The 21,624-nt window shown below is 38.9% G+C and overlaps 1 protein-coding gene across 5 annotated transcripts in view; it reads left to right on the top strand.

Annotated features, from left to right (window-relative positions):
- TP63 (tumor protein p63) overlaps positions 1-21,624 on the top strand; it is a 217,946-nt gene that overhangs the window by 123,593 nt on the left and 72,729 nt on the right. For 4 of the 5 annotated variants that reach the window (XM_060297591.1, XM_060297590.1, XM_060297592.1 and 1 more), the window contains exon 4: positions 16,480-16,734. In XM_060297591.1, the coding sequence (XP_060153574.1) occupies positions 16,480-16,734 (255 nt within the window). Of the gene's footprint in view, positions 1-16,479; positions 16,735-21,624 lie in introns of those variants that run through there. The other variant, XM_060297594.1, reaches the window with a different exon arrangement.

The following is a 21,624-nucleotide window of genomic DNA, read 5'->3' as shown; positions in this document are numbered from 1 at the left end:
GCATTGGCAAGGAAAATAGTCTTTCATGTTCCAATACTGTTTCCAAAGGCTGACTCACATTTTTTCCCATGGGAGTGGTTTTTCTCTTTATAGTTAATAAATGTATTCTTTGTAGCTTTCCCAAGTTTCACCTCTGAGATATTTAGCACCATAGGTAAAATCACAGTAGGTAAGAAGCAGAAGCAGCAGACTTGATTCGGGTGTCAGCCAGGCTACGCTCCTCACTCCATGCTGTGGTCTTAGATTGCACTACTTGTTTTACAATTGGTTGCCCTCAAGCCCAGAGGGGACTGGGAGAAAGAGATCTTAGATCACAGATCATAGATCATACTTTCCTTCACTGCTATTGGAAAAATGAGTGGTGATAATAAATCACTTATCCTTTACCTAGATAAGGAAAAAGCATGTTTGGTTTGTTTTGTTTTCTAGAAGAGCAGTGATCCTCAACGGGGGTGTGGAGTGTACAGTAGGAAGTATGAATGAATGGCTGGTTAACTATAGCAATCAAAAAAATATTGGTTGTTCTTTCATCACACCACATATATTTTCTGAATACAAAGTTTGTTAAAATTTTCTTAGACAATAAGCATATACAGAATTTGGTTTCTTTTTATATTATCAATTGTTTCATGTATTTTTTTTTCCACTTTGAAAATTTTTTTTGAATTTATTGTATTTTTTTATACAGCAGGTTCTTATTAGTTATCTATTTTATACATATTCATGTATATATTTCAATCCCAGTCTCCCAGTTCATCCCACCACCACCACCACCACTACTCCAATTACAGAATTTAGATTCTATATTCTTCCTATTAAGGGAGGGAGTATATATTTGAGGTCATGAGATTTTATGTTTATCAAGGAAAGATATGGGTCAAACAGTTGAGAACTATGTTACCACAGTGTACCCAAGCTTTCTTTGAGGTGCATGTAATTGCATTGGGAGGGACTTGTGCTTGTGAGATAGAGAGGAACAGGTAAAAATCCTCCCTTCACAGTAACAGTGTGAAATTAAACTTTTCCTCTGTTGAATACATTTTAAACTTCTAATTGTTTTATGTCAGTAAATAAGGACGAGCAAACACAGATACCCAAAAGACACCTCAGTGAAAAATGACTTGGTTATTTCCATAAATGTCTTACTGTCTTGAAAATGAAAGATTTTCCAAGTCCAATGGACTCAGAATTTTCTTTTAAATATATGCTAAGCAAAAAGTCAGACGACTGATACAGCGTTATTGTTCAGTGTCAGTTTAGGGAATGAGTTGCCTGTGAAGGATATCCAGTAGGGTAGTGGATTTTGGTTCTGGAAGAGAATGGATTGAAATGTCAAGGTAAAACAGTTGATACAAGAGTTAAGCTTAAATCTTATTCCAGATCTTCTCTTAAGGACACAATTTGGAGGCACAAGAAAATACGGACCTGTGGCTTATTAATGTGTTATCTCTATAAACATTTTATAATTCTCACTTATAACTTTTAATTAAGTTGAAATTTGTTAATATTCATGAGGAGTAGTATTGAGGAAGAGAAACGTAGGTTAGAAAAAGGACTATAGACTTTGTAAAGAAATGTTTGTAAAGAAATGTTTACTGAACATCAGTTACGTATAAGATGGTACATAGGATACAAAAATGAGTAAGAAACAGTTCCTACACTGATAAGTTACAGTTCATAGGGGGAATGAATACATACAGTTATAATTAATACAGGAGAGATCTTAAGTGTCGTATTAGAAATGTGAGCGAGAGAATATAAAGGATCAAAGAGAAAGAGAGTATCTCAAAGCAGGAGGATCACAAAAGTCTACATGTCTATGTGTGATGCAGATTCACTTGGAAGGACAAGTAGAACTTTCTAAAGTTTTAGAAATAAAAGAGGGAAGGGGGATTTCAGGTGAAGAAACAGGCATCAGCAGAGGCACAGAAGTAGGGTGAATACTGGGGTACTCAGAAATGTCAGATAGTTCTGATGGAACTGAAAGGATGAAAGAATTAGAAAGTAAAGGGAGAATTGCAAGGTAGAGTGGCTCACGGAGCACCATAACACATTTAATATAGTGGCAATGATAAACCATGGAAAGGTTTTAAACAGAGGAATGGTGTAATTGGGGCTGCACTAAGGTGCACTTGCGGGGGATAAATGGCTTTGTTCAAGGCTGCCTAGAAGTATAAAAATGCATTTCTCTGAATTGCACATTGGGTGCTCGTTTTGTAAGAATATCCATCACTTCTCTGGAACCTTTTGAAAGGGTAGAAATGGATTGTTTCTAAAGTCTCATGAAACTTGTGTTTTCCCTGCCCATAGCTCTCTTTAATAGCTATGGTTCCTGCCATAGAGAAGTTGGGAACTATTGGTCTTGGTTTGTCCCTATTTACTCTTGCTATTTAAGTGTAATTCTTAATAGCACCCCTTTTATTTTCCAAAAGTGTTCCACTTAGAAGATAAAATGTATGGTCATGCTGTAAGTAAATATCCACTATTTATTTTATTATTTCTCCCCACTCCCCACCCCAAAATAAAAAAAGTAGTATATATTTGGTTATAAACTAGATACAGTGTCTTTGATATCCCAGCCACAAATCATTTCGATTATTTCCCTTACGAAAAGGAGCATTTCCTTACAACTCAACACTTACTGAGAGCTAGTTAAGTGCAGTCACGGTGCTTGTGCCAGACACTGGAAGGAAAGCAGAAATAAGTAAGTTGCAAGCCACTGGCCTCTGAAAATTCACAATCCTAGTGTGTACGTAAGGTATTCATAAGTGACTCCAGTTTAAAACAGAATGTGGTAAGAGACACCAAAGGCTCTCAAAGACAGTGAAATGGGTCAAACCTGCTCATGACGAAGGTAATATTTCACATAGTTTGAGAACTAGAATTTAGCCACAGGGAGAGGAAGGAAGGTCATTCTGGGTAGAAGGTAGAAAATTAATAAAAATACAAAGAATAACTGCACAGGACCAAATGAAAGAGCATGCTATATTGACTTGAAAAGAGAATGTTGATTTAAACACTGATCTATATGTAATATGTATGTCAAAATGGAAAGCTTTTATAAGAAACAGCAAGAAAACATGGCAAGGGCTTTTATCTCACTAAGAGCTAGAACCCATGAATATTCTGAAAGCATGGGCAGTGTCCAGAATTCGAGATTCAAAACTTTTTCTACATGCTCTAGGAGTGACAAGTGTCATCCTGCAAGGAGGGAGAAAAATTAGTCCAAATGATTGCTTGGTCTGGGCAAAGTTAATTGTTTCCTGTTCCCATTCCTTAGACCTCTATAGAGATAGATAAGGTGTCTCACTCTTACAGGGACTTGGTAATTACATACTTAAAGTAATCAAAGCTAGGAACAAACTCTAGACTGATTTTCTATGTTAATTAGGATTAACTTTACTTATTAAATAGTCATCTTAGAATCAGGATGAGAAAAATCTCTTCCCTGATCACTGCTCTAAAAGAAGATAGTGATCCTGGAGCTAAGTGTGGCACAATATGCCAAGTATGACTTTTGTTCAAGATGAGAATCCCGATTGGGAAATAATAGAACAGACCTAAATATGAATGTATCATTTAAGAAACAACCCCTCCAATTTACCCCAAAACAATAGCAATACAAAATCAAGATCTTGGTATCACAAATTTCAAAATCTTTGCCATAAATTTGTCAAATCTCACTTTGGACAAGGATATACATTTTCATTTAAGATTTGAACAGAAATATTGGGGGGAAGGCATGTCTTTACTTCTCTTCATATCATCGCCTCCCACAATCTCCTTCATCACTTCCATTTCACCCAGGAAGAAAATGTAGGCAATTTAAAAGATAATGGTGGGGTAGGCAAGGGTAGGTTCTTGGGGAAGGTAACTCAGTCACTTGATTTAAAGGCAAAGGGAATGGGTAGGAGGGAGAATGATGCTCTATGAAAATGGGGGGATGTCCAAGATTGTATCTCATTCCTTTCTCGTCCTTACCAAGCTTAATCCTCTTCTAACACGAAGTGAATTTTGTTGAAATGTGTTTTGTTCTGCCTTTAACTCTGCAAAGATTAGGGGAAGCAGTGAAGTTCCACAGATGACCCTGTTGCTATTCAACCTCCTTTGCAGAAAAAATTAGTTACCTAAAATGTCTGTAAAGTCTTTTCAGAAACAGTACTTTGTGCTTCCCCACATTTGACTTTTTTATTTGGTCTGACATTGTAGCACCCCTATCCTATCCCCAAAGCATTCCTTTCCATTTTCTGCGGAAAAAAAGGCTTAGAAAGTTCTTCTTTCTAAATTTATCTCGTGTTTGAAATAATGACTAACTTTATTCTGTTTCAGTCTCTTTTCCAAAGACATAGTAAAATTGAACCGTCCTGTAAATTCTGAGATAGCTTCCCCAGATAGTACTTACCTGTCAATGTAACATTCAGTAACTAGTGTTAAGATAAAGCACATGTTGATTCTAGCTGAGGGAATGACTGGCAACAATAAAACATTTTTGGAATGTCAGTGGATGTGTGTAGAGTGTAAACTGATATCTTATGCAAAACTTGTGATCTGAATTGCATCTTGTCTGTGTTTCTTAAATGGGACCCAAAAAAAAAAAAAAAGATTTCCTTATAAAAGCTGAAAGAGGGAATTTTGAGTCAAGCTGTGGTGTGTTGCCAGGGGCGGAAATTTATGAAACACTCTCGTCAGCTCTTCTGGAAACACTACAAAAGAAATAGTTCGACTTTCTTATTGCTGCTAAAGCCACTAATAGGTGCAGTTTAGTATAATACCCCTATGAGCATTACCACCCCCAAAGTGAGCTTGCCTTGGAAGGAACTCTGTACAGGCATTTTCTTTTTCCTTTTAAGCTTGCGCAAAACACCCAAAGGGGCCATTTCCAATCCAGGCAGCGATCTTTCTCAAGTTCATTCTTTCTCAGATCACAGAGACAATGGGGAATATGCCCTGTTTACTCAAATCAGTCTGGATTAGTGTCACTCTATTGATGGAATCAGAATTAAAAGGAAAACCATTACTCTCTCAAAGGGCAACATCAGATGTTTTGGGAATGGCTTGATTACTTTTAAATAGACCATTTGAGACTCTGTCACCAGACTAACGTTGAGGACTCCACAAGATCTACACAGAGAGAAACGGTAACACTGGATAAAGGAGAAAGCCCATAATAAGCCTTAGGCCTGGGAAATTATTTCAGTAGATAATCCCAAAGTGCTTGAAAGCCTGAAAATCAGAATAGTGAGAATTCAGAGAAGTTACTTTTCCTGCCTTCTTTCTATACGCCAACTCTACCCCTCAAATATTTACCTTCAGGTCAGATCCTTTCCAGTTTTTAAAGCCTTGCTAGGGGCCTGCTTCACTCTTAAAAATGTCTCAGATTCCACCGCCCCCCCCCACCCCCATTCAGAATCACCCGACTTCCTCTGAACTCTTTGTACTTCTCTGTTCCTCCCTCATTGCTCTCCCGGTCTCTGGACTGGAAACTGTTGGAGGGTAGAGGATATGTGGTACTTATCTCTGTATCCTCCCTGGGGTCACCAAATAATGTTCCTGAATGTGACGGAAGCATGCGTCTGTTGCTGCTGCTCGGAGGGCTATCTTCAGATAAAAATGTGGCATAAATACCTACAGAAATGGCTGTTTGTAACTGATCTGTACAGAAAGCAAAGCAATTGCACACCCTGTACGAGCCTGGTCTCCGCCTGGATGTTCTGAGTCATATGGTTTTCTCTGACATCTTGTAAGACTTTTTTTTTTTTTTTAATGAGTCCAGATATTTATTTCCATTCTATTTCAAGTGGCAAGAAAGTTTTTGAAACACAGGGAAGTTTCCTGAGTAAGGAATGACTTGTTCTCTAACAGAGGTAAACAGTGTAAAATGTACTGCTTTCACTTCATTGATTACTCGGGAGGGCAGGGAATGTGTTTGATTTTTCTACAAAACGGAACCGATTAGATTTTTATCTCGCTTTGCACTCATTTTTTTTTTTTTAACATCTTTATTGGAGTATAATTGCTTTACAATGATGTGTTAGTTTCAGCTTCACTTTTTAAATGTGTTTACTTGCTTCCACACCATTCCCTTCATTCATTTCGTCTCCTGATGTCTCTCAATCATCACCAGGGATGTGGGTGGTTTGCTCTGGGTGAATAAGCTTGATGATTTGCAAACACTTTCACATTTTATTTTCTATGGTGTTATTACTAAAGGATGTCTGAGAAAACTTTAAGTCATTTTGTTCTTAAACGTGGTGCCCCAGGTTTTTTTTTTTTTCTGTCCAAATAAGACACTAATGAGCTGTTGTAATTATTAAACTGATTGATTGATTGTTACTTTCATAATGGGGTAAATAGAATGAAATGAATAGATGAGTGTCTTTTCAAAGTAAGGCACGTCTTTGGCATAGCTGGAAACTTTGGTTTTATTTTGCAGTTAAAAGTGAATCTTAAAGGAACACTTCAATGTTACATAAGTCACCATGTCTAATTACAAAGCATAGTAAGTCACTGAAAACTTTATCTCAAATAAAATGAAAAGTGTAGCAATCAGCAAAGAACTTGACAAGCAAAAGCAAATTAGAACTTTAAAAACAGTGTTCCTCATTTGAATATGTACAGATTGAGTAGTATAGTCCTTATTTCATGTTTTAGTTTTCCATTTGCAAATAAAGGCTGTGTGTGTGTGTGTGTGTGTGTGTGTGTGTGTGTGTGTTATATAGTCTGGGAAATGAAGTCATGAATTTAGACCATTTACAAGAAATGCTTTGTAAGTCTGATAAACTACAATCTCAGTTCCTCAAAACATACTTTTGTAAGCCCTTAATTATGGCATTCTTCTAAACTGAATTCTAGCTAACTGGGCAGAAAATCATGGAAATTAGAGAGGGAGGGACCAATTTTGTGGCCTCTCTCTCAGAAACTAACATCTTACTCGAGGCTTGTGTCTGGGTGGTTTCTCTGTCTGCAGGAAGTAAATCATTATATGACCACAAAGATTTTTATTCTTATTGCTGACCTAGATGCATGAGAAACAAAATCTAGACCATCAGGTAAGAAACACTGCCTTGGCACAAAACTGTGTATGTGTTTATTTCAAGGAAGTAGAAGCTCATTAATAAACTTCCCAGCTAGGTGTGAACTACGAAGTATTACTCATGGCCTTGTGAGTGACAGGACTGGCTATTCTGCTACTAGTTCCCATAACAGCTGAAGCTAAAAGCACAATTCCCACCTACCAGAACAAATCAAAACACAAAGTAAAGGTCACTGAGATTCTTTGGAGATGCACTGTAACATTCAAGGGCAGTAGTATGTAAAGAGGTGACTCTGATTTGGAGACAGACTTACTTCAGAGTAAAAAAGCAATACTTGTTTGGGTTGTAGTTGAATTAGAATAAAATATATTTTCTGAAGGTGATTTTTATTTTGAAATGTTTTGCATTTATTCTTTAATATTTGCTGAACACCTACTATGTCCCAGGCATGGTTCCAGATATTATACTCAGCACTAAACAGATATCATCCCTTATAATTGTTTAGCAGAGAAGAGCAACATTAAAAAGTACTTATACAGGGGCTTCCCTGGTGGCACAGTGGTTGAGAGTCCCCCTGCCGATGCAGGGAACACGGGTTTGTGCCCCGGTCCGGGAAGATCCCACATGCCGCGGAGCGGCTGGGCCCGTGAGCCATGGCCGCTGGGCCTGCACGTCCGGAGCCTGTGCTCCGCAACGGGAGAGGCCACAACAGTGAGAGGCCCGCGTACCGCAAAAAAAAAAAAAAAAAAAAGTACTTATACAGATAATTAATTTTCAATTATAATTATGTGATACGAAGGGGAAAGTTACTGTGCCCTGACCATGTGAAACAAAGAATACCTATCTGGGCCCTCCAGGAAGGCTTTGACATTGAAGCTAAAACTGAAAGATGAGTTGGGAAACAGCCTGCAGGTGCAAAAGGCTTGAGGACTGAAGAAGTTTGCCTTTGAAAAACTGAAGGAATGCCATTCTTTAGTGAGCAAAGAGGACGGTTTCAAATAGTACGGTGTAGGGCAGTTTAGAGATTTGAGGCTTGTGTTCTAAGAGATTAGAAACCTGCTCAATGTGTTCAAGCATGAGGGTGGCATGATCAGATCTTCAGGGAGTTTCTGGTGCTAGGTCCAAGGAGCTAGGTCTCCAAAAGAATGGCTGAAGTTTTATATCCTGTCTTTAATGAGTGGAAAATATTTTCTTTAGATATAAAATAAGTATGCTTTCATAGAGTGTAACTCTTATTTATCTTTTTCTTTTGAATTTTATTTTATTTTTTTAATACAGCAAGTTCTTGTTAGTTATCCATTTTATACATATTAGTGTATATATGTCAATCCCACACTCCCAATTCATCACACCACCACCACCACCACACACCACTGCCCCCACCCGCTTTCTCCCCTTGGTGTCCATACATTTGTTCTCTACATCTATGTCTCTATTTCTACCTTGCACACCAGTTCATCTGTACCATTTCTCTAGATTCCACATATACGCGTTAATATACGATATTTGTTTTTCTCTTTCTGAATTACTTCACTCTGTATGACAGTCTCTAGGTCCATCCATGTCTCTACAAATGACCCAATTTCATTCCTTTTTATGGCTAAGTAATATTCCATTGTATATACGTACCACATCTTCTTTATTCATTCGTCTGTCGATGGACACTTAGGTTGCTTTCATGTCCCGGCTATAGTAAAAGTGCCACAATGAACATTGGGGTGCATGTGTTTTTTGAATTATGGTTTTCTCTGGGTATATGCCCAGTAGTGGGATTGCTGGGTCATATGGTGATTCTAGTTTTAGTCTTTTAAGGAACCTCCATACTGTTCTCCATAGTGGCTGTATCGATTTACATTCCCACCAACAGTGCAAGAGGGTTCCCTTTTCTCCACACTCTCTCCAGCATTTATTGTTTGTAGACTTTTTGATGATGGCCATTCTGACAGGTGTGAGGTGATACCTCATTGTAGTTTTGATTTGCATTTCTTTAATAATTAGTGATGTTGAGCAGCTTTTCATGTGCCTCTTGGCCATCTGTGTGTCCTCTTTGGAGAAATGTCTATTGAGGTCTTCTGCCCATTTTTTGATTTGGTTGTTTGTTTCTTTGCTGTTGAGCTGCATGAGCTGTTTATATATTTTGGAGATTAATCCTTTGTCTGTTGATTCATTTGCAAATATTTTCTCCCATTCTGAGGGTTGTCTTTTCGTCTTGTTTATGGTTTCCTTTGCTGTGCAAAAGCTTTTAAGTTTCATTAGGTCCCATTTGCTTATTTTTATTTTCATTTCCACTACTCTAGGAGGTGGGTCAAAAAAGATCTTGCCGTGATTTATGTCAAAGAGAGTTCTTCCTATGTTTTCCTCTAAGAGTTTTATAGCATCCCGTCTTACATTTAGGTCTTTAATCCATTTTGAGTTTATTTTGGTGTATGGTGTTTGGGAGTGTTGTAATTTCATTCTTTTCCATGTAGCTGTCCAGTTTCCCAGCACCAGTTATTGAAGAGGCTGTCTTTTCTCCATTGTATATCCTTGCCTCCTTTGTCATAGATTAGTTGACCATACGTGCGTGGGTTTATCTCTGGGACTGTAACTCTTACATAAATATTCCAAGCAGAAATCTGAGTGACTCCGAGTGAAGGATACTTAAGAAAGTGGGTAAATCCCAAGACAGATTGACTGGTTTCACATCTGAGAGCTCTGTCACTTACTACCCTGAGCACTTCACCTTGTGGAGCTTCAGTTTCCTCATCTGTAAAATATGTGTAAAACATGGGATAATAATTCCACTAACTCATGAGAAAATATGTGCAAAACACTTAAACACTCTGAGGAACGTAGTAAGACTCAGAGAGAACTTAGTGGTAGTAGCAGAGGAGGAAGAGTGATAGTAGTAGTAGTAACAGCTAAGATTCTTCTCCCAGAGGATTAAAATATGGATGCTAAATAGGGTTCAGACTTTTTTAATCTTGATGGTCACCATTATTTTATTGAAATTGATATGTCTTCAGTTTCATATCACGGTGAGCAAAACTGCCTCCTGTGATAAAACATTAATCACATTTAATCACCTCAGTGTTTTAAGTCGTAATTTCTGATATGGTTTAGACAGATACATTATCAAAGTTATTTTTATATATTTTAAACTCACTTTAAAAACCAGCAAAGCATTATTGATGAATCTTCTAAAGTTACCGTGGTATGCTTTCCATATAGATGGTAAAACCCATCACTAAAGATCTCCATTACTGGGCACTTTCTTCTCTTAGCATTACCATGTCTGCTTAAAAAACTATTAAGACAGGGATTGTTATAGATTGAAACTTTCCTCAAACACAGTTTTGACCCAACTTTAATAAATAACTCCTGGTTCACTTTAAATTAACTGAAACTCTGTATACTTTTCCCTATTATTTGGATCAAGAATTACTGAATATTAAAATTATACCTTTCTGCTAAGCCCAATGCTTCCTTGGTATGTAATGGTGAGGTCAGGTTTTCTTAGAATTGAGATGCTCTTGATTATAATTTTATTTATTTGTCATTATTACTCAAAGGGAGTACTTAATGAAATCATAGAATTTAAAGTTTATTTTTCCTTAATTGAGCTCTACACAGTGTAATTTAGCTAAATTTGGATTGAGTTCTAGCTTCTCTACGTTTCACACTTCCTAGCTTTTCAAGTACTGTGGCTAATATTTGTTGACACTGTTGTCTACCTGATTAGCCAACTTTGTATTTATTTGTCTCGCCTGCCCTTGTCAGCCTTGGCTGGCGCTTTTAGGGAGCTCTCTCCTAAGTTATGGAATCTTGGACCTCAGAGGAATCTTGACACTTTGTGTCAGAGCATAACACATTCTAGTAAACTCTTTGCAGGCTGTCTTTCTAGGTTGTGGGTTTTAATGCTTTATTTTTACATTTTGTTCATTATAAGGTATGAGTATATGTTACCTCCACTCACTTTCTAGGATCATTTGGAAGACAAAAGAAGTGAACTATTTTATATCTAACAAAACCTGGTTTTGAGAAAAATGTGATGCTGAATACATTCTTAAGGTGAAAAGATGGTGCTTTAATTTAACATTAGAATCCAAATATCTTCTTGACCTCAAATGGAGCCCATTCAATCAATTGTGTTTAATTCTAGCATAAAACAAACCATCATTCTTTGAGGTGAGGCAGGTGGTAGAAGACTAAAAAATGACAAGCATTTCTCCCTCAGGCAGTGCTTGTTTAAAAGTCACTATTCTGCCAATATTTGGGGATAAAAATGTAGTACTGTCTGCTGGAGCATAATCCAATGGATGCTTTGCAAAGCCAGGGTCATGAAGAAAGCTGTTTTCTTTTCCCAGGAGGGGCTTTAGAGCGTTCAGAAAGCTCTTCCATGAAGCCTGAGGTGAAAGGTTATATTAGCTGAGGAAACTATATATGCTGCCTGAAATAATTTGGATTTGTAGGTTTGGTCTGGCAAATCTGTATGAAGAAAAAAAAACCAAAAAAAAACCAGTTATCTCATTTTTTTGAAAGCAATCTCATGGCATTATTTTTACATAGTATTGTAGATGAGAATGGTCATCCCTAGAAAAATGTTAGAACTGGTGCACCATTTACGTTTGATCATCAGATTCAATCTCCTCAATGTTATACAGATTTTACTTTATAGCAAACTAAGGTCCAGGTTGTTTAAGTACGTTGCCCAGGGGTAGATGGCAAATTAGTGGCAGTGTTGGGCCTTAAACCCCATGTTACCCAAGTCTAAGTTCAGAGTTCTTCTGCATTACTAGAATCCATTCACGAATCGAAGGAGCACTGAAGAATGTTTAATTCCCTAGCCTCCTCTAACAGTCAGTCAAGGATTATAAATATAATTTTCTTCAAATGAAATTTGGGCAAGTTATTGTTTCCTGTGACAAGGATCCATTTGAATTGAGGTAAATAAATTGATTATATGTTTCCAAAGTAACCTCTCCTATGCCTGATGGGGTCTGCATTCCCATTTTTTATTAATCTCTTGCCATATATTATTGACTATCGTTGCCATAAATTAGCTATTACAGATAGTAATATCTAAGAAAGGCGAGAAAAAGAACTTATAAAATTTCTCTTACACAGATACATTGGAGGAGAGAGATTTTCAGAAATGCAAATTATATCTATGTTCCTGTTTCATTGCACTGGTCATATGACTTGATTGGAATTCTTTTTTGATGTTAAATTATTTTACAGGAAAGTAATTACAGAGTCAACTTTAAGTAGGTATAAACCCAGGTTTATATTCAATATTAATTCAATGTTAAGTTTTGTTTACAGTGATATATACTGATATACACTATTGCTGAGCTGATGAGAAGAAAATTCAGGCCCACAATATATTCAGAATTTAAGATCATTTAACAATGTAACCCAGGAAGGAAAAATAAAATGAAACTAAAGGAACTGCATTTATATAGTATGCTTTTAAAACAACAACCAGTCAGGAGAAATCCCTATTCTTTATTGCCATTTTAATACTAATCATCAAAACTGAAGAAATAAATCAGTCTGTAGATGACTATGGGTATGCGAAAGAACTTACGGGGGGAGAAAAACAAACAACAAGGAAACCCTCTTTCTATATTTGGGAATGGTAGTTATACTTGCTTTTTCCTAATGGTGAAAGCAGGCAGTTTGACATTCAGCCCCTGGTATCCCTACACTTACCATACCAGCTCCATGTTTTAGAACACCCCCCAGAGTGTTCTGTGATTACCCGGAGTATATGAAGTTTCTGTGACCAAGGTGTGTTTTATCTTTTCTGTGGGCAGATCAGCTAGTTTGTGATGAAGTTGAGTACATTTCAGCTACAGATGTTGGTAATTTTCTAGGATCCAGGCAGTGTCTTCTATTTCAAAGTTATTTTGTAGGAAATGAAGCATCTGTTCGAATTCAAAGGAAATCCACTGTTTTACTTTATCAGGCTTATAATAGATATCAGGCAAATCGTGTTCATTTTCACCTTTTATATGTTGTGGAGAAAAGACTGTCTCCTCTTTCAGACATGATAGGGTAGATATATAACACTGTTCATTCATTCACTGAGTCCCTATAGAGTATGTTAAGGTTATTCGAACATCAAGATACCTTATTGTTGGAAAGGGACAATCTACTTCCTATTCCATTTCAAATGTTCTAATAGCTTTTGTTGCATAAGAAACACATGAGACACAGAGGACCCCACAGAGTTCTTCTCAGGGCACTTTTTGGTACTCATACGAGTGTCATGTTTTAACTTTGGAGGCTATTTTACTTGTCGTCATAAATATGCATCTCATTAGCATCCCAGCAAAACACAAATTTCTCCCTTCTCTGTTTATGAAGTAAACAAAGGGTACAGGTACTGCTTCCTTCATCCCGCCAGCTTCACTTTGGTGGAAAAGAAGAAATAAATATTATTCACATTAACCTGGCACAGAGCTACCTTCATAGGCTGCAGAGTTCGCAGTCATGAAAGGGCCCTGTGCTTTGTTTAATGTTCTGCTGCCACCCTTATGAAACTCTTAATAATTTATGAACAAGAGGCCCTGTGTTTTCATTTTGCGATGGGCGCTGTGAATTATTTTGCTGGTCCTACCTACCTAACACTTGTCCTTCTTGGCTATGCTGGTCTGCCCTCTGCCTCTAATTGTACTTTGTCAACACGTCCACTGTCTTCAAATCAAAGAAATAAGCAAATAAGAAACTTTTTTGGTCGTTGTCCACTAAATGCTTTTAAAATTAACTTCAAATGTACGAATTCCTATGGCAGGTTTATGATATAAATTTTTAATAAGGCCATGGAAAGTCTGCAAGAAGATTTCTAATCATACAATTCTTACTTTGGTGGGTTTGTCGCTGTGTGTTTCAGGCTAGTTAATTCAAAGTTAGTGTTGTTTTTATGCGTTTTTTTTTAAAGCCAATTGAGTATACTACTTAGCTTTTGTTTCTTTAAAGTAAAATTTGAGGAAAGCTTAAAATGAAATATGTTTTTCCATTTTTATCTTGAATAGTCAGCAGCTCTTTGCCCAAACCTGAGAAATCTAATTTTACATTATATAAATTGAGGCGTCAGCCCTGGAAGCAAATTCTATTGGGAAGAAAATATTTCAGCCGAACTTTTTGGGATTAAAAATTTAAAAATTTAATTAAAAATTAAAAAGCATAGCCATCAACACCTATTAATGGCTTGAAATACAGTTTCTGCTTCTTTGGTGCCACCCCGTATGTTCAGTCTCACTGCTGTCCCAGGGACGTCGTCTTTGTACCCCTGAGGTAAATGGAGTTTCCATTTCTCTTATGTCCTTCGAGCAGCACTGAGTGTTTACTCACTGGCTTTTAAAGCTGGGTCCCCAAACTTTTCTCTTTACATTTATTGGAAAAAAAAATTCAAAGGGCCATGTTTCTTTGTTCTCCTCCAAGCGCACAATTAGCTGAAGTTCCATTCTGTGTAGCTAGAAGGAGGAGGAAAGGGTTGGCCCAACAGGCTTTTTACTGCCTGTGAGAAAGTGCCTGGCGAATTTCTTTGTCCCCTTTGTCAGGGGCGGCTGCCTCCCTAATTGTACTGCTCTAGGGAAGCACGTGCCTCTGGGAGCATTATCTGATTCCTACAGGACGCTCAGGAGTGCTTTGTATACTGACCCTTAACTTGAACACAAATAATAATTTCAATCCCCTTTCTAGGCTGTTGCCGCAGGCTTGGACACCTAAGAGCTTTCATTCAGCCAGGGGTGTGGACGCCTTCGTCCGGGCCTCAGGTTTTAGTTTTGTCTCTCACAGCTGTCTCACCTGCAGTTTGCCTCACCTGTCAAGAGGGGAAGCTAAAGATGGAGGACAGGCCTAGGAGCTGTGGAAGTCAGAGGGGAGAGAAGGCGAGACTAACAGCTGCTCTTGTCAGCAGGGGGATAAGTGTAAAGAGATTAATAGTTATTTGAAGAGCAAATGGGGACATGGCATTCGGCAGTGGAATGTGAATGCATACATGTAATGGAATGGGCATGCAACCGTTAACATTTAGACAGATGCTCTCTGGACTGAATGGAATGGCAGAGTCCTTTCTCCTCCCCATGTGAAATACTTAAAGTTTAGTAAAATCATTTTCTTATGCTTAAAGTTGAATTAAAATTGTTTTCAAGCATCCATTTCTTTGTGAGTTTGCTCTTCTCTGTAGTTTGACTTAATCTGGGACTCTGTTATGTTTCAGTTGAAGAGCCAGACTTCTCGTTTCCTTTATAAAATATGTACCCACAGGACTGCCTTCTTTTTGCTTTTCATTTGTTTTCCTGTTGCTAACTTGAAGAAACAGTGAGGTTTCCACGTGTCAGAAGATTTCACAAAGGGAAAATGGTACACAGGCTGGTGGCCCCTTCTGGAAATGTGTCCAATTTGACTCAGGAATGACTTGAATTATCTTATCAGGCTGACAGGTGTGATGGTGTTGGCAGGGCCCTGGACTTGGAATCGGAAGATTTGGTTTCAAAATCCCTACTCTTTGCTTATTAGCCGATGCTTGAGCAAATCACTTCCCCTCTCTGATAGTAATACAGTAAAGATTTTTTGCCGATGAAATGAGAAGTTAAATCATTCTTCCCATAAACATCTTATTGAATACCTACTTGGTGCCGGTTTTCCTAGAAGAAATAAAACACCTGGCAGAGAAGCTATATGAATTAATGTACTTCTGAATTATTTCAAACATAGAATCTTAATCATAACTAGATGATATTTCTCTTACACATGTTCTACTTTAGAAAATAGTAAACTGCTACAAAGAAAATGAAAAAACAGATGAAAAATTAGGCTGTTTGGATGGTCTGCTAGCATGCAACCTTTTAAAATATATAGTTGCCTCTCCCTATCCCTGCTACTCATTTCCCTCCAGTCTTCATGAACCCAGTCCCTGGGGGCAAATCGGTACCCTGAGACAGAATTTAGAATGATGACTAAAGGGAAATTTAGAGGACAACTGATTTTTCTCAGTAAACAACAATTTGATGCTTAAGTCTCCTCTAGAACGTATCTATCTAGTGGTCTTTTTCATTCTGAATACCAGGACAGATGAAGAAGAAGAAAAAAAGAGTAGCAGTCAGTATTCATTTATTTTAAAGAATTCATAAGCAGCTACAGAGCACTGGCACTCTTGCCCAGTTTGCGAATGAGCACATAATCCACTTTCAAATGCTCTCGGGGAGACCGCAGTCTCCAAAGGTTGCCCGTGAAGCTGTGTGAACTGTGCAGGTCATTACAAAACATACACACACCTGGGGTTTCTCTTGGAGTTTCGAACTATGCATGACAAATCGGTCATTTTCCCTTGAGCGTGAAGTGTTGCAGACGTGAGGTGGAACTCTGTAGAAGGCACTCACCAAATGATGCCTTTTTGGCAGCAAGGATCTGCAGCTTAAATGGCTAACGTGGGGGGTTTCTGGGTGTCCCGCAGCCACAGTACACGAACCTGGGGCTCCTGAACAGCATGGACCAGCAGATCCAGAACGGCTCCTCGTCCACCAGTCCCTACAACACAGACCACGCCCAGAATAGCGTCACGGCGCCCTCGCCCTACGCACAGCCCAGCTCCACCTTCGACGCCCTCTCGCCTTCGCCCGCCATCCCCTCCAACACCGACTACCCGGGCCCACACAGCTTTGATGTGTCCTTCCAGCAGTCCAGCACCGCCAAGTCCGCCACCTGGACGGTAAGAGCACCGGGCACCCATGTGTCCTTGAACCTGATCCCCAAGTACAAGGGTCTTCTCCATCACCCCTCCCCCACCCCGGCTCTCTCCCCCATCAAAGCTTAGAGCTCCATATTGAATGGTGCAAAATTTCTCCCAGTCCTCTAAGGACATTTTGGTTTGAAATATTCAACACTGACCCAGAGACAGAGAAGGTGCCATTTAGTAGGAACAGCCCTGATCTGGGAACCAAACTGCGTTCTGGCTGGCTCCTAACAATTTCAGTTGATGCGTTCTAGCCTGCCTCACACTGTTGGGAGGTCCTTTGTGTGAAGGATTTTTTTTGGAAAAACGTAAAGCATTACGCCAATGGAAAATACCGTAATCATAGGATATGTGTTTGCAGTCTGCAGAATGTAGGCGTTACCAGTCTCATTATTTTGAAAAAGTAAATGACCCAGTAAGGTGCGATTTAAAAAAAAAAAAGAATAAAATCACAAACACAGTGTAAAAAGAAATTAAGATCTCATCTATTAAGGAAGGGTTAAATTTGTGCATGTGGGTTCTATAACATGAACCATAATTTATTGATACATATATATCTATTACCTGTAGAAGCAAGTTTCCCTCCCAAAATCCTCCTAAACTACACATTAGGGGCCTAAATTAGCTTCAAAGAGATTCTGATGAAAAATGTTGAAAAAAATCTTATGTATAACTTTTCTAAGAAAACATGGAAATACTTTTAAAAATTAAAAAAGCTACAAGAATGTTGATTCTATTTCAGAGTTTATTTTATTATAACATGAATAAAGCTTAAATATAAGGGAGGAAACCTATAAGACTGGTTTTAACTGGTTGATCAAAGAATGCCCAAGACCAAAGTGACACACATTTTGTCAAAGAATTTAATGTTTGCTGAGATTATAGAAATGCTTCCAAACGTCATCGTCTTGTTGAGAAGTAGCTTTCAAATTGTTTTAACAGATTTTTCCCTCTTTGGCAAATAGGTTTCTTTGGAAATCATTTCTGTTTGTATGTTACAGTATCCAGGCTTTTCTCCAGTTGTACAGTTTATAAAATAATCTGCATTAGTAACACTAAATTCCAACATAATTTCACACGTGTCCCCTCATTTTGACCTCACTTTTTTTGTGAGCTAGGTAGGGCACATTTCACAACTCCCATTTTACTAGTGAGGAAAGCTGAAAAACATGGGGATTCGGTGGCACCCCTAAAGTTACAGAGACTTTTGTGTAGCTGGTCCTATTTCTGATTCTGCCACCCTCCTCCCACTAGTTTATGTCCTTTCTTTTTCTTTTCACCATTTCACGTCAGGATGTCCCATAATTGTCTAAAAATTTATCTTAGCGCGTTTCTTCCATAGTTTGAGAAGCGGTTCTGTCATGGTTCGTATTTCAACCATAAAGTAGAAGTGTTAGCTTAAAACTTGATCTCTCTTCCATGTGCTTTTTTTAGTCAATTGTGTCATACTATTTAGTCTCTTTTATATTAATAATTGTGGAGGTGGACACTCCAGGTGAGTAAACTTAGAGTAAACTTAAAGATATATTGGTTGATTGATCCAAGTAATATCTTGCTGAAGAAGCACTAAAATAACCATTTTATAAATGGATCACTGATGTGTTTTTGAATAGGAGTCACACCAACTGGATGTTTACAATCACTGAACTTCAAAGCTAACAGTTTTTCATCTGACATTTGCAGAGCTCTACTATATTAAGAGTGAGCACATCTGAGGGATAATGGGCATGTTGGGGCCACTAAATGAAGAATCACTGCCCTCCTAAAATGGCTTAAGAACCTTGGGGATGGAGCATGATGGAACATCAATCTTTCTTCCTCCCCCCTCCCTCCCCACCTCCTCATACAGAAGTCTTAACGCTTTTTTTCAGTTTTAGTGCAGTTCTGAACCATCTTCCATCAAATCCCCTCTCTCAGAGAGGTACACTGTCTCAAAAAAAAAAAAAAACGGTTGGGGATACCTACATAAGTGGTAGGTTAAATGTAAAGAAAATGGGGCTTCCCTGGTGGTGCAGTGGTTAGGAATCCGCCTGCCAGTGCAGGGGACACGGGTTCAAGCCCTGGTCCAGGAAGATCCCACGTGCCGCAGGGCAACTGAGCCCGTGTGCCACAACTACTGAGCCTGTGCTCTAGGGCCTGCAAGCCACAACTACTGAGCCTGTGAGCCACAACTGCTGAGCCTGTATGCCACAACTACTGAAGCCCGCGCCTAGAGCCCATCCTCCACAACAAGAGAAGCCACTGAAATGAGAAGCCCGTGCACCGCAACGAAGAGTAGCCCCCGCTTGCCACAACTACAGAAAGCCAGCACGAAGCAACAAAGACCCAATGCAGCCAAAAATAAATAAATAAATAAACAAATTAATTAATAAAAAAAAGTAAAGAGGGGCTTCCCTGGTGGCGCAGTGGTTGAGAGTCCGCCTGCCGATGCAGGGGACACGGGTTCGTGCCCCAGTCCGGGAAGATCCCACATGCCGCGGAGCGGCTGGACCCGTGAGCCATGGCTGCTGAGCCTGCGCGTCCGGAGCCTGTGCTCCTCAACTGGAGAGGCCACAACAGTGAGAGGCCCGCATATCACAAAAAAAAAATAAAATAAAAAGTAAAGAAAACGTTTTGTAGAGTACCCTAGTAAAATTTCCTTACACGTGGCAGCAGTGGTATCAGGACCCTGAAAAAGGGGTGGGCACTGTGGTGATGGGAAAGAGCATCTCTTGAGAGCCAGAAAATCTGGATTCTCATTGTGATCATCCTCGTGACCTGAGCCAAGTTACTTCATCTTTCTAGAATTCAGTCTGTGCCTCTGATGAGGATGAATGGGGTGAAAACTACTTCTTCTTTTCCTTAAGATGAGATAGTATTATTAATCAACATAGTTTTTAGAAGAACTTAGCTTCTAATCAGTTCATTTGCCTGCCATTAATAAGTGACCTTGGTTAAGCTGGTTTGCCTTTCTTGGGTTTCTGTTCAGTTGTCTACGGTGTATGCTATAGATATTACAGAATAAAATGATTGAATTAGATGTCCATTCCATCCTACTAGCGTATCACATGGTATTTATATTTTTATTCATGTTCTTTCTTGTTCGCAATTAGACTTATTTTAGGCCCAGCTACATTTCATCTAAATCCAGCACATTTGAACCCTTGTTTGAGTAACTCCTGAGATCACCTAAAAATATGTAAATTCTTAACCATGGACACCAGTGTCTTATACATAGCAGCACCTAGCTCTTCGAGGCAAATTATATATCCTCACACTTATACACAGACCTCACATTTTTAAGTGTTCTCCCGTGCGACTTGGAGCCTCAGAACCGAGGCTGTTACCCCGTTTTAGAAATGAGGAAACTTCGAGAAGTAAAGGTTACATGGCTGATTACCAGCCAAGGAAATAGAGGAACCCAGGCCTCCCTCCTTCCCAGGTCAAGTCTCTCCACCATCTTATCTAGACTGTCTTTCTCGTGATTGACAGAAGGCGATACAGACACTCGCAGGCCCTGTGTAGTATGGAGTGAAGCCACCTGACAAAGGACAGATTTTTTTTGTTTTTTTTTTCTTTTGCGGTACGCGGGCCTCTCACTGTTGTGGCCTCACAGGCTCCGGATGCGCAGGCTCAGCAGCCATGGCTCACGGGCCCAGCCGCTCCGCAGCACGTGGGATCCTCCCGGACCGGGGTGTGAACCCGCGTCCCCTGCACTGGCAGGCAGACTCTCAACCACTGCGCCACCAGGGAAGCCCCAAAGGATAGTTTTTATGCTACATTATACAACACCTATTTCTTAGGCATCTGTGCATTTTAAAGCAATTTTTCAAAATAAAAACACTATATTTTAAAAACTGCCCACAAACTGGAAGCAGCAAAAGCAGCTGTCATTAGGAAGGGTCACATGTACCTCATATTCTTCTGGTAATTCTTTAGTAAAAATTTTGTTAGTACCATTTTATCACTTGTCATCCTTTTGTGTCGTTTGCTCTTTTAATTTCTGGTTTTACTAAGAGTCACTGCGAAAATATAATTAATATATTTAAAGTATATACACATATTTCCTTTGTTTTCTCTGTTTCCAATAATGAATGTGTGTTCCCAGTTCCATAAAAATATGGTATCTATTTTAAAATTCTTCCAATGAAATAAAGTGAAGAGCAATGACATTCTTCCATAGTCTCTCTTTCACACACACACACACACACACACACACACACACACACACAGTCACACCCAACCTAACACGGAATTTAGGGCTTGGGTTTCAGATTTTCTTCTTATTTCCACAGTGTAATTGTTACTTACTGATAGAGGCCTAACATTTACTATAATAAAGTGCTGGTCTAGCATTATAGCTGGAACTCATCAGCCACAGGCTAGTTGACAGTATGGTACTTTGGAAATGGCAAGAAACTTAGGTGCAGATTTCAACCCTGAAATTTACTAGCAGCATCTGGGACCTGCTCAGAGAGTTCAATCTCTTTGAACTTGACGTTTTCCGCCTACAAATAGGGATGTTCATACTTTCTTTATCGTGAGGATTACATGCCACATGTAGGTGCACGTATCAGCACCTGGCTAGTCATAGGCATACATGTGTTTACTGAGTCTGAATTTGAATCCCTTTGCTTCACGAGCTTATTATAGTTTTGTTGAGGGTTCAGTTACGCCGCAAGTAATAATTTGAGAGAATGCAAAACAAAATGTCTTCTACTTTTGTTTTTTCTTAGTGCTTTTGGGCTATTAGCATGCATACTCCAGCCCCACAGGACTGTGATATTATCCACTACTCAAATATGTGAATAGTTGGCATAGGATGATATCAGGCCCTCCCATATGCAGACTTCTGCAGGTTGGCCAGGCTGCTTTCCTAAGTCTGTC

The sequence above is a fragment of the Globicephala melas genome, chromosome 4 (assembly GCF_963455315.2).
Source record: "Globicephala melas chromosome 4, mGloMel1.2, whole genome shotgun sequence".
Lineage (NCBI taxonomy): Eukaryota > Metazoa > Chordata > Mammalia > Artiodactyla > Delphinidae > Globicephala > Globicephala melas.
Note: the sequence above shows the minus strand (reverse complement) of the source record. Positions and strands in the feature narration are given on the sequence as shown.